The sequence below is a fragment of the Haemaphysalis longicornis genome, unplaced genomic scaffold (assembly GCF_048455015.1).
Source record: "Haemaphysalis longicornis isolate Haplotype H1 unplaced genomic scaffold, Haemaphysalis longicornis Haplotype H1 scaffold_4, whole genome shotgun sequence".
In the NCBI taxonomy this organism is placed as follows: Eukaryota; Metazoa; Arthropoda; class Arachnida; order Ixodida; family Ixodidae; genus Haemaphysalis; species Haemaphysalis longicornis.
In genome coordinates this window covers 15,580,320-15,593,229 of record NW_027526361.1, presented here as the reverse complement: position 1 = coordinate 15,593,229, position 12,910 = coordinate 15,580,320, and the positions used below count along the sequence as shown (strand labels likewise).

Below are 12,910 nucleotides of genomic sequence, written 5' to 3'. Positions count from 1 at the left end.
AAACACGCCGCCAATTCTTAGGGAGTCCGCCTAAGCCCACCCCGTCTTGAATGATAGCAGTGTGAATGAGTCGCTACTGCTCCCTGCGCAATGCGACTGGCATTGAACATCATCTCATGGTTGCCTCACATTTTGCGGCACCGCTTGGGGGCAGTTTCAGCGCAATGGTAATGCCTTTTAGAGCAGTAAAAGTGGATTGGCACACTTCCATGCGTGATGTCAAGCAGGGCCTGGTGTGCATACTGCTGGTTGTCCGCTGTCACTGGTGCTGTTGCCACATGGGACCTAGCCCTGCCAGCAGACTGTCATACAATACCGACTTAGTATGCAGAAGCATAGGTGGTTTATGGTGCGAAAAAATAGTGCTGGTCCAGGAAAATCCCCAGTAGCTAGAAATGCGGGTACACACATGGCCAGATGTGGGGCTGACAATGCCCTCCCACTGGACTTCGCTCTGGCTGACACAAACGCAAACGCCACTCACACCCGACAAAGTATACATGTACAAAGGCTGTATGAACACTTCCTTGCCAGTGTGTGATGAATGCCATGTACCAATCAACCAAGAGCACATGTTATGGCTATGCCCTAAGGTAGACAGAAGCAGTATCCACAGGGAGTGGCTGACTCAACCGGCCACGCCAGAGCAGCAGCTATCGTTGGCAGGCTTTGTCCGAAAGACCATAGGCACCTTGCCTTCCCGGCAAGACCCCTGGAAGACCCACCAATGAGGAAATTTAGTGGAGCCCTGGAATGAGGAGGCCTTAGACTAAAGGGCAAATAAATTTCTCTCTCTGAACATCTCAGACTTCACCACACCTCAGGAATGTGGCCCAAATGTGAGCAATCAAATCACAAACACATCACACAAACCCTGCACAGCACACCTATGTGTTATTTTCCAGAAGTGTTGGCTACCTCCCGAACTCCCCTCTCTGTGAGATTCTTTTTCCTACCAAAAAATTGTTCAGTATTTTATGTACTCATTCACCACTGCTTCTCGTGAGAAATGGGAGTAGTGCACAGGGGTCAGTCATGAAAATGATGGCGTTGTAACACACGCACAAACTTACGGAGCAACGCGTGCCTGGAGCCCAGCCTACATCACTGGTTTCTTACGGTACTTGGTGGCGCCTGGTGAGGCGCTCACGGAACGCTCGTTCCCGAAGTCTGCCCGCCCCTCACCTCTTGGCCGTGGCCGCAGCATCCTCTTCCGCCGCGGCGTGGTGGTCGAGCATGCGCAGCAGCCGGCGGTCGCGCAGCAGCAGGCGCACCAGGCGCTGGCCGTGCGAGCGGGGCCCCTGCTGGCCGGCCAGCTTCAGCTCCAGGGCCAGCAGCCGCAGGAACCAGGCCTGCGCCAGCGGCAGCCGGGGCAGCTCCAGGTGGCGCACAAAGAAGTCGCGTGACGAGCGCAGGAAACGCAGGGCGCCCCCCGCACAGTCGGGCCGGCTGCACAGGGCCCAGAGGAGGCGGTAGCCCAGGGCCAGCAGGGGGCTGCGCCGCTCGGCCCGCCCGGGCCGCTCCAGCAGGGCGAGCAGCGAGTGCAGGCAGGTGCGCGGCTGCCCGCCCACGCCGGGCTCCTCGAGCGAGCGGCTGCGCCCGAGCAGCAGCAGCTGCGCCAGGCCCCCGCCCCCCGCCAGGTGCTGGCCCTCCTCCGACGACAGCACGGGCTGCTGCAGCAGGCACACCAGCAGCAGCTGCAGCAGCGCAGCCGCCGTGGCCGCCCGCACCTCGGCCGGCGACCAGCTCTCCTCGCTGCCGGCGGGCAACTCCAGGGTGGGCACCTGCACGTGTGCAATGCGGGTCTCATCTTAGCAAAGTGGAAGATATAGGTGGTTTTCATTGAAAAGTTTAGCTGTTAATTTCTTCGCTTGGCAACGCTGGAAATGGCCACGGACATGGCGCGGCTTATGCCACTGCGCTCACACGCCGAAGGAAAAAAGAAGACACCAGCGTGCATCGTCTGCTCCACTTCAACCCGATTCTCAACAATTGTGTCAACAGAGATGTCATTAATCGCACTCACATCGGGGTTGAGGCATTGCTTGCGTTCAGAGGGGTAGAGTTTGGAATGTGCAACCCACTTCATGTGCTTAGCACGGACAAGTACCACAATCCACAATCCCGTGGAGCCCGACAAAATCAGTGACGGCGCACTCACATGGTTGCCTACATGCGTGCCTCGCTAGTGAATACAAGCTATAGGGGGTGACACAGTAATGTAGCAAATTAGGCGAGTTGGTGTAAATTCACCTTGTAAAGCAATGCAAGCACATGGACGGAAGAAGAAAGGAGGACAAACAAGTGCTTGCATGCCTTTCCTTTCTTCTGCCCGTGCGTGTTTGTGCTGTTTTAAGAGATGGGCACAGCAACAGCCGAGTTCTTTGCTATATGAAAGCTCCCTGCAGGGCACGTGCATTCAAAATTGGCTCCTGCATGATGTTCCCCATAGTTTTTTGGAATTGCAGATTGGATTGCCATCTGTCAAGTGGAGGTTAAACTGGCTACAGATAGATCCTGATAATTAGCACAATAACTGGGTTGCTCAGAAATGTCCCATCAAGTGTAAAGTCCTGCAACATTTTTACCCAGCTCCTAAGTGATAATTTTTTGCATGCAGGTGATGTGCAAATGGATAGTTCCAAAAAATGGTGGGGCAATTGGGCATCAGATCTTGGGGTGGGGTTATGAAGTTGGCACAGTCAATCCCAGATATATCGAACCCGAATATATTAAATTATCGTCTATATCGACACTCTGAACATCCCCTTGGCAATCCCATGCAGAAGTAGAGTGCTGATGTACTCGTGTATTGAACTCCCAGTCACCGGCAGATTCAATATATCGAACACCACGCCGCAAGTGCCCCTGCAAGTGCGTGTCTCGAGACGCGACTCTGGAAAATACCTTTTGCTCACACTCCCGCACTTAGAGAGAGGGAGGTGCCGTCGCGTACGTTGAGAGCGACCTTTGACCCCTGCTTGCATGGTAACAAGAACGCGGGAAGTGAAAGGGTGTGAAAGATAGCAAAAAGAGGAGGGGAAACCAGCCAGAAGCTCTCAGTTTCTGCGTGTTTGAGCCTGCTTAAAAGGACACTGAAGTGAATTTGACAAGCTCCCGTTTTTGCTTGCACTGCGTAGACTGTCTCAAATTAGCACACTTTTCATCGTTTATCTGGTTGACAAGTCGGTAATTATTTTACAAAGCGCGAAAGAAGAAAAACTACCATGCGCGGTTTGCGGCGGCCGCACCAACTAAAGGCTGTGACGTCGGGAGGAGACGCACTGTAATTGGACGATGTCCAAGGTTAGCATCCAAACAAGTTTCGGTTTCGCTTCGGCAAAACAACATGCTTGACATCCAACGGCATCGTTGGATGGGCATTCTCGATATCTCAGTAATCGTCATACCGCGCTTCTGCCATGATGTCGGCTGTAAAATGCATAAGATAAGCCTCCCAGGAAGGCTTCGAATCGTAGCAATCACTAGCCGAGGCCTACGCAGTGGATGAACGCCCTCCGCGTCCCCGCAGACGGTCAAATGCCATGCACTTTTCCCCCATATGCCTCACTCATGCCTGTATCGTAAAAAGCATGTTCGCACCAGGCCAAGGGTCTTTTGATTCTGGCCTGTGCCCACTGCCCGCCAGCCGTCGGTGCTTATGGCAACAGCACACCAACGAGAACTCGCTAGCGCGTCAGTGTCAGCCTGCGCGCGTTCTGTGAACTAGTTCGTGGAGCAGTGAATGTTACGGCCCAAAAAAAGGTGAACTCAGAAATGAAAACAATGGCCGAAAACGAAAAAGTAAACTTATAAAAAAAAAAGAATGTACCCTCGGGGATTCGAACTCGTGACTAGCAAAACACTTGCAAAAAGAATCCTACCGCTCCAGACCACTCGGCCACTGGGCGAGCTCTGCTGACCTTGGAAATATAAGGTATATAATGTATAACTAGTTTACACTTTTATTTAGTTTTCGCATTTCAAGCAGCTTAGGTGACTATTTGATGTGCTGCGCTCATGCAGTAAGCGTCCCCCGAGTTTCCACAGTATCTCACGTCTAGCAATTGCATTTCATAGCCGGAAAAGCGTTCGCAGATGCGTAGTCGTGCTGTTGACCGCTGTGCTTGTTCGCCCAGTGCAAAAAAAAAGTGCTTCCTGCACCCTAGTTTTACACTGTATGGTAAAAGTATCAGCTGATTTTATTTCCTTAGTACCCATATTGACTTCGCTGACTCTTCTCCCGCCTTCAAGTGGCCTTAGATTTTCCTACTGGCGTACCAGTCAGCGAAGCGTCGCATGTGCGCTTGTGCAGCGTTTGTGTGAAGCGACCTTGACTTTGAGCTAGATACAGTGTACAAACTAACAAAGTAAAGAAAGGCACATTCTTTCATTCACAAACGTGTCCTGGCTTAGATTCAACTGAGCGAACGAATTGCGCCGACCCGTCGGCGGCCGGCGGAAGAAACGCTGGGCGGACTGACTCTGTCGGAAGGTCGGCGAGCCGTGCAGTAGCGCAGCCAACTGCCAGCTCCTCTCTTCCTGACGTCACACGAAAACGCCACAGAAAATGGGCGAGGGTGCAGAGAGGAGGACAGCATTTTGGAATTGATTTTTCTAATATCACTTCAGTGTCCCTTTAAGCAGTGACTCCACTTGGCCTGTGGTGGCTCTGCTGGCGGCGTCACACGGCATCGTGCGTGTTTCACATGTTCCCAAGCCATGGAAGCAAAAAAAAAAAAAAAAAAAAAAAAAAAAAAAAAAAAAAAAAAAAAACACCTGAAGAATTTGGATTTGGCGGCAAAGGCGGACGTCATTCTACCGGGTGTAGGCTGGGGAAAAGTCGTTGGCTGCAGCAGAATTCGGAATCCCTTACAGCACTTTGAGCATGATACTGCGCAACAAAGATGACGTGAAGGCGAAAGCAGTGGAGTCTGGCCGTTCTGGAGCATGTCGTGTGCGTGTTCTGGCACATGACAAGGTTGAGAAAGCCCTGTATGCTTGGTTCTTGAAGACTCTCGGGGAAAGGTGGGGAACACCCTTGCTGGCGGCCCAAATGCCCATGGAAAAGGCACAGTGGTTTGCGACAGCATTTGGAAAAGATGACTTCACTGGTGGCACCGGATGGCAGCAATGCTTCAAAAATCACTATGGCATCTTCGGGAAGGCCCTGTTGGGCGAAAGCGCAACTAGCAGCAACAATAACATTGAAAAGTGGTGGTCCACAGAATGGCCACAGAAGAAGCAAACCAAGCTTATGAACTTTTTCAGGCTTAATAAAGTGCGGTTGTAGTCATGCTGTGTATCATATTTTCGTGCTTCGAAGAACAGGTCAGTACACTACCGCTTGCCACAATCTTGCAAAGCCATCCGTGGTGTGGAGTAATCAGAGAAGCCTCAAAAAGGCATATTTTAAATTTCAAATTATCGATATATTGAACCATTTTGTGACCCCCTTGAAGTTCGATATATCCAAGATCGACTGTATGTACTTGGGAGATCTGGGCGGCCGTTCGTGCTTGAGTGGATACAGCATACAGGGACGGACCACAAAGATGATGTAGACGATACATCACTATGTTTTGTCTACGTTTTTATCACAGTTCTTACCCCTGTGCACTGCCCCCGGTAGAACACTAACGACCCTTGTGCTTGTGGAGGGTGCCACAAGTCCACAAGAACACCGATGTAGTGGAAACTGCCCAGCTCCATATAAAAAAATTGGTTTCATTTGATTGCAAAGGGACCAGGTAAGTGTTATGATTAATCTTGGGTGTCAAACCAAACAGAACAGATGTCATCTTTGTTCAAACAAGCAAGCTGCGAGAAAAACAAAACAAACCAATGGCGTTCATAACAATGTTGCAATGCCCTGTATACGTCTAAATAAAGACTTTTATTACAGTCAAACACGGATACATTGAACTCCAAGGGGACCGCAAAATAGTTTGATATATCGATAATTGGAAATATGAAATATGCTATCTGAAGCTTATCTGAAAACTCCACCCATCACTGAGAGCTTTTCCATGTCTCGGCAAGCAGTAGCTTACCGATTTGTTCCTCACAGCACGGAAAATTTGAAGCACGGCGCAACGAAGCACGGCGCAAAAAACTCTTGAAATTCACTGGCTTCTTCTTCTGCAACATATATGCACCACACTGTTTCCAAGCTTACTAACGCCGTCCAAATGAGAAAAACCGGCATTGTACACGGTGCCACAACAGTGGCGATTCTGAACACTGACACAAGCTAGACTGCAGTGGGCGGTTGGGAACGTTGTCAGGGCCGCTAGTAGGATCGACGATATCCGCCACAACCTGCACATCGTCATCAGCACTTAGAGAACTCGTGTGCCACTGTGTCATTCGGCATGGCGCATGGGAAGGCTGACAGCTCTCTACATTGACTCTTGAGGCACTCAGCTCCGTTGTCCTCAATATCAGAGCACCTCTCGTCTGGAGCCGCGCAACAAAGCCACTTTGCACACGACACGCACCGGATCGGCCTGGCCGTGGCCACTACCGTTGCCTTTACGTTAGGTTTGATGTGCAGTATCGCGCTCAAAATTGCTGCCAGAAATGCAGCCAACATCGCTTCACCAGGCTGTACCCGTCGATTAGTATCCACTTTTGTTGCTAAACCAAATTCTTTCGTTAATCCGCAACCATGGCTCCGAAACGCATGCCGCAGACAAAACAAATACGCACTAACCCACCACTGATAACCGCTCAAGCACGGAGAAAAAATGCCAGAAACCGAGCACTGCCCGTCGGTTTCCCCTCAACCTTTATTGCCTTTCGCACCAAATCACTCCCTCCGTTCTCGCTGCCATGCGGCTGCCCATCATGCTAGCGTGCGAGAATAGGTTGAACGCCGTCGATGCGACGCCTCCCCCTCACCGAGAGTGGCAGCGCCCGCAAGAAGTCATCATCATCGCCCCATCCCATCAGCAGAAGCACACTTGCATGGGAAGTTGCGGTGCAGCGTTCAATAGATTGAATGTTCCCGTGATCGGAAGTTCGATACACGCGTACAACAGCGCTATACTTTTGCAAGGGATTTCCAAGTGGATCTTTACACTGTTTCGATATAGACAATAATTCAATATGTCCGTGTTAGATATATCCGTGTTCGACTGTATATAAATGTTACCTTGTGGTACGCTGGTGTAGGCCAGGGAACCTCCTGTATGGGTTCAAATGGAAAGCTGTACTCTTCTATTTCCAGGTGGCGATACAGAAAACATAACTTGGCCGTAAGGAAAATGGCAGTAAATACTAAGTGAAGTGGCTTTAAAGATAACCAGAGTTCTCCCCACGGTGGGTGGCAGTGGAAATGCCGCCCATCTCTCTGGTTCACCGCCCACTGCTTAAATTAAGTTCGGTAGGCCCCACCGTTCCGACTGACCCGTTTGAAATGCGCGACAGAGGAACTAAATACAGCCACTGTGCGAGAGCAACCCTAGCGGCAGCGGGGGGCATGGCTTGCTACCTGTATATGTGGAGGAGTCTGAACAAGTTGTTTTTTAAGTTGGAAAAATTGCAAGCTATGTGCGGTATTTGGCCAGCGGTATTTGACCAGAGTTGTTGAATCTTTGTGATTAAAATTCGAAATTGTTGAACTTAACATCTCCCCATCCCCCCTGTTCTCGGATGTCCACCTCTCAAATTTCTGGGGACAACACTGAAGATAACATAACATGATTGATAATTGATGAAAAATTCCCTAGAGTAGTAAAAAGATTTTAAGGGTACGCAGCTGCCTTCTGAAGGATCTGAGAATGTATTCTCCCTTCCCTAAAAGTGTCCTCTAGGAGGAACACGTCTGTCAGGAGTGCAACTGAAGGTTACCGTGAGCTCGTGTTTCGTTGAGAGCCCCTTCCTCACCTCCAGAGCCTCGGCGAAGCCGTGTGTGAGCAGTTCGACCCGGTCGGCCCGGAACGCGTCGGCCAGCTGGGCAGCCAGGGGCGGCTGGGCGCAAAGCAGGAGCAGGATGCGCGCGGCCGCCAAGGCGTGGTGGGGCAGCAGGGCGCTGTGGCCCACGTAGGCGGCCAGCACGCGGCCGCAGTCGGGGCGCCCCGTGCGCGGATTGCTGCTCGTCAGCAACAGCCGGTGCAGCGAGCAGCCCGGCCGGTCGCGGAAGGGCAGCCGCAGTGCCCGCTCCACCAGCTGCAGACCGCAGAGGCAGGCCTCGCGCACGCCCCCAGCGTCGTCCTCCAGCTCGGCGCCCTCGTCCAGCAGCTGCAGCAGCAGGGGCAGCGCCCGCTCCAGCTGCTCCAGCAGGTCCACGCATGGCCGGCCCAGCACCTGCAGGCACGCGGCTGCCAGGCGCCACTTCTCCCCGGGCTGCTTGTAGGCGCGCGCCGGCAGCCGCAGGAACACGGCGTCCCGCACGTGCTCCACAAACAGCTGGAAGCCCGGCCCCGGCGGGTGCTCGAGCAGGGCGGCCAGCAGCGCCAGCAGGGCGCCCGTGATGGGGAACTCCTCGGCGCGACACTCCACCTCGTCCAGCTCGGCGCGCAGCCCGGGCAGGCAGGGCCCCAGCAGCTGCCAGATGCGCAGCGCCAGCTCGGGCGCCAGGGCAAACGCGGCCAGGGCGTGCAGCAGTGCGGCCTTCAGCTCAGGGGGCACGGCACAGCCCAGCAGGCCCACCAGCAAAGCCAGTGAGCCGTGCTGTGGGTGGTCGGCCAGCGTAAGCCGCGCAAGCTCGTCGAACCGCACAACTGTCTCAAGCAGCTTCAGCACGGCCACCAGGGCACGCAGCTCGTGCGGCGACACGTTGCGCGCCTGCCGGTAGGGCTCCGACGGGCCTTCCTGGCGCAGGCTGTTGTAGTAGTCGTGCAGCGAGCCCAGAAAGTGCTGCCAGGACACGGGGCTCCACTGGGCACCCGCCAGGTGGCCATTGCTCTTGAGCAGCTGGAAGCAGTGGTGCGCGCCAAAGGCCGACCGTGACAGGCTGCTCAGCGCCGACACGTAGGGCACAAACAGGGGTGCCGGAAGCAGGTCGCCCGCCAGCCGGACAAACTTCGCCAGCTGGCGCTTGTCCCCGTCGGAGCCTTCCGTCCAGTAGTCGTTCACCAGGTGCAGCTCCAGCGGGTCCTGGGCGTACAGCTCGGCCACGAGCTCCAAGAGGTGCTCGAAGTGGTGCGGCAGGCGCTCGGGCGGCGACAGGCCGTCCTGCGCGTAGGTGCTCACGATGCGCGCTGCCTCATCACCCTGGTTGCGCAGCTCCTTCAGCTTGAGCGGCATCAGCGTCACAAAGTCGGCGAGCAGCGCGTGCAGCCTCTTCACGAAGAATTCCTCGCGGTGCAGCATCGGCGAGCGCACTACCCTCTTCCGCAGGGCGGCGAACACTTGCGCCTCGATGGCTGCGTCTGCGAGACGCTCGTCGTCCTCGATGCAGGAGCCCAGGCTGGCCGCCTCGGGCTGTTGCGACAGGGAACGCAGGCTGAGCGCCAGAGCGAACTGGGCGATGCTGAGCAGGGCCTCCAGCCTCCACGGCTGCTGCGGCGCTGTGAGCTCGCGATGCAGCGCCGTGGTCAGCTCGGCGTCTCGCAGAAGCGGCGCCGCGTCCAGTGCGTACAGCAGCGCCATGAGCAGCGTGAGCGAGACGCCATCCAGGGCGCCGTCGCCCGTGGTCTTGGCGCGCTGTGCCAGGAAGCGCACAATGGCCAGGGCGTCGCTCTTCGCCAGGGGCGTCTGACAGGCCCAGCAGAAGACCACTTCGGCAAGCGACTGCTGCGTCTCCTGGATCATGTCCAGCACCTGGCGTCGGTAGCGCGGTGGTCCCAGGGCGCGGTTCCGCTGCAGCATGTCCAGTTCCCGCGCCAGGTCGAAGTGGTCGAGCAGCTGGAGCGCGCGGGCAAGCACGCCGTCTTCGTCGCGCAGCCCGTTGGTGTACTTGGTGACGGTGGCCAGCACGTCGGCGTTAAGACCGACGGTCCAGGTGCGGCCTTCGGTGACTTGAACCAGCGTGCGCAGAGCGTTCACGAGTGCGCGCCGGCCGTCGTAGTAGAGCATGACGGCCACCAGGCCACGCGTGAGCTCTGGAAATAGCGGCAGCTGTTGCTGGGCTGCGAGCACCAGCTCGAGGGCGGCCAGTTCGTTCAGCTCGAGCATGTCACTCAGCAACAGCGCCTCGTCCACGACATCCTGAGGAAGCAGCTGCAGCGACGGCTGCCCCGACACCGCGATGCCGTCCTGAGGGCCCCGTACCACGGCAGTGCGGTGCTGCGAGCACCGTGCTGGGTTCACGAGGAGAGCGGCGAAGTCCCGTCGGTGACGCCTGAGCGCGGCCACGAAGTCCGCCACGGCTTCAACGTCCCTGTGCACCAACACGGCCTCGACAGCCTGCTGCAGGTCTTTGTAGGGAGTCCACAGAGAGGAACACCCCACGTTTACCAAAGGCGCCGAGCTTGCCATCGCGCCTGCTACAAGAAGCGCACAGTGACCTCAAATCCTTCAGATTCACGGCAACTACAGAGCAATCAAAATAGTCAACCGGTGCACGCTCACGCGCGCGGCGCCTTCGACATTTTGCCGCTTTGGCCGGCCGGCATTTACTGGCTTCGCAGCCCGTCTTAGCCGATAGCCAAGCTAAGCCGAGAAGCTAGAACAGAAGAGCAATCCATAGCCCAATCCATAGGCGTCTGAGCCCTTCGAGTCGAGTCCTTCGAACGAGCACCGAGGTCCTGAAGGGCACGGAGTTCTAAGCCTGTGTGTGCGCCCAGCGAAAAGCTTAGGCATGTCTCGTGTTGCTCGCCTGGCCCTTTCGGCGCGGAACTTCACCACTTCGGCCATCCGGAGGAGCGGAGGCCACGACCACCATGACGAGGGCGGGATCCCCGGCTCGGTAAGATCGTGCGCCGCCACCGCCGTCACGTTTTTCGCTGGACGTGCTTGCCTTTTCGTTGCAGAACCTTCCCTTCAAGATCGACAACAAGTTCGGACTAACCATCAAGTTCGCCCTTTTCTTCGCAAGCGGCTTCGCACTGCCCTTCTTCGCAGTCCGGCACCAGCTCCTCAAGCAGTGATCCGCCACTAGAAACCAGTAAGTTCATCCGTTGACTAGGAGTCGTGAATAGTGGCGTGGTGCCTCGATTCTCATGTTAATTGAATTCGTATTTATTTTCAGGACTGCCCACCTGAAGATAAGCAGCGGAATGTTGTCTTTTTTGGGACTAGAATAAATTTCATTCCGGTGCTCATTGCGTTGTGCACGCGGGGTTAATTCACCCGCAGGAGTGAAGCCAAGGTGTTCGCAACCATTACGCGTGGAGCGGTAGCTTATTTTGCTTCGACCTACACGCTCCTGTTTACCACGTGTACCACAGTGAATGGTAAACCAATATGGCGCCCAGTGCTCGAGGTGTTGCTCGTTTCAGGTAACGGTTTATGGTGTACCATTGGAGCTACGCTTTATGGCCTGAACAAGCGAATCACATTCGTTGTGGCTACGCCCGGCCAGGATGCCTTATCCTGGCGTACGGTTCAGCCTTCTGCGTAGAAACTTCGTTAGTGCATTGCAAGAATATTCTTTTCCCATGCTACATTGTGGCAGCCTAAAGCCAAGGTTGAGGCTAACGCGACCACTTTTCGAAGCTGCTGCTGCTCCATACACCTCGTGTGCGCATCCTGGTTTTATGACATTTAACGACTTTAGTTCCTTTTGTGCCAGCATTAGTATGGTACATGATGTGTAGTTCATTCATTGCCGCTTCTGCTGCAACCTGAACAGGCAAAGAACTAGAAAGAGCAGGTAAAAGTAGCTCACTTAAAGGAGCTTGTTCTCAATAGTGAAAGCAGAGTAAGGGTACACTGGCAGTATTGAAGCTAGCTAGCAGCATACTTTTCAAGATCATATAGTTAGTGCCCATACCAATTAGCAAACCAAACTGGTTATCCATGTAAAATGTTAACCTGAATGGCAAATATCTTGATTGTAGGAAGACTAACCAAGGAAGAAGTGCAACAAATATATATTTTTTTCAGTTATCTTTATGATTGGATCTGCAGTAAAAATAAATTATGCTCGTTTTAACTACTCAAACATGGTCAGAGATATGACTGTTAATAGGGTTTCCCAGGAAATGTTTGTCTTAAAGAGGCGTAGTTTGTTATACGCTAATTCTGAAGCTTGCTGTAAATTAGTGTTCTTTACGAGGAGGAAGTGCTGTGAATGTTTGGGGTGACATCATTTTATTTTAAATAGAGGTGAGGATAACTAACTTGAAACAAAAAAGCATTTTTGCCAAGACTTCAAACCTCTACAGCTCACCACTGAACACAAGGAATGTCTTCGGGAAAAAATCTGTTCGCCATATTTGTTTCCTTTTGTAGAGAGAACCAGCTTTCAGCAGACGAAATAAGAATTTGGGCAACATTAGATGAGCTTCCCCCTTAGGAGGCAGAAGCACGTTAAAAGGCAGCAGTGTACCAGTTATTTGACAGGTGTTACAACACTGGTACGTGTCCTATTCGTATAAGCAACTTTTAAAGCAGCAAGACTACGTAAGCTTTGAAAACGAGCTCGTAGGGGCGTACAAAGTTGTACACGTAGCACCTACACACTGGAGTCCTAGAACTGCCACAGGTTCATTGCGGAAACAGTGCAGCGATGGCTACTGGCTTTATCTGTCTTGTGTTGCAACGTCATTCAACGGAAGACTAAGGAACGGTGAGCAAATTGTGATCTGCTTCGCAGTGAGAAGCAACGAATGCATTGCAGCGCAGCGATACTTGACTAACTTCATGCTGGGAAGCTGCCCCAACAAATTATTGCATGGCTTGGCCACAAGAAAATGCAATTATTCTGCGTTGCTGAGAGATAGACGCAAATAACTTCAGGCATACCGGTGACCATCAGAATGACCACTAGGTAAGCGACAATATGGCTGACATATCCACG

The 12,910-nt window shown here is 53.6% G+C and overlaps 2 protein-coding genes across 2 annotated transcripts in view; one reads left to right on the top strand and one right to left on the bottom strand.

Moving 5' to 3' along the window:
- Nup205 (nuclear pore complex protein Nup205) overlaps positions 1-10,579 on the bottom strand; it is a 30,957-nt gene extending 20,378 nt beyond the window's left edge. The window contains exons 1-2 of the mRNA XM_077706027.1: positions 7,891-10,579; positions 1,186-1,784 (exon numbers count right to left, since the gene is read on the bottom strand). Coding sequence (XP_077562153.1) covers positions 1,186-1,784; positions 7,891-10,425 — 3,134 coding nt within the window. The 5' untranslated portion in view covers positions 10,426-10,579. The remainder of the gene's footprint in view (positions 1-1,185; positions 1,785-7,890) is intronic.
- Positions 10,580-10,625: 46 nt separating this feature from the next.
- Positions 10,626-11,241, top strand: LOC144178293 (cytochrome c oxidase subunit 7C, mitochondrial-like). Its single transcript, XM_077706034.1, has 3 exons — positions 10,626-10,855; positions 10,920-11,053; positions 11,138-11,241. Exons 1-2 carry the CDS (start codon positions 10,748-10,750, stop codon positions 11,034-11,036), a joined length of 225 nt encoding a protein of 74 aa, XP_077562160.1. The 5' UTR covers positions 10,626-10,747; the 3' UTR covers positions 11,037-11,053; positions 11,138-11,241.
- Positions 11,242-12,910: the final 1,669 nt, after the last annotated feature.

Excerpts from the sequence above, each read along its gene's own strand:
- LOC144178293 (XM_077706034.1), top strand. The coding sequence starts at position 10,748 with ATGTCTCGTGTTGCTCGCCTGGCCCTTTCGGCGCGGAACTTCACCACT. Across the intron at positions 10,856-10,919 it reads AGGGCGGGATCCCCGGCTCG|AACCTTCCCTTCAAGATCGA; the intron begins GTAAGATCGTGC and ends TTTTCGTTGCAG.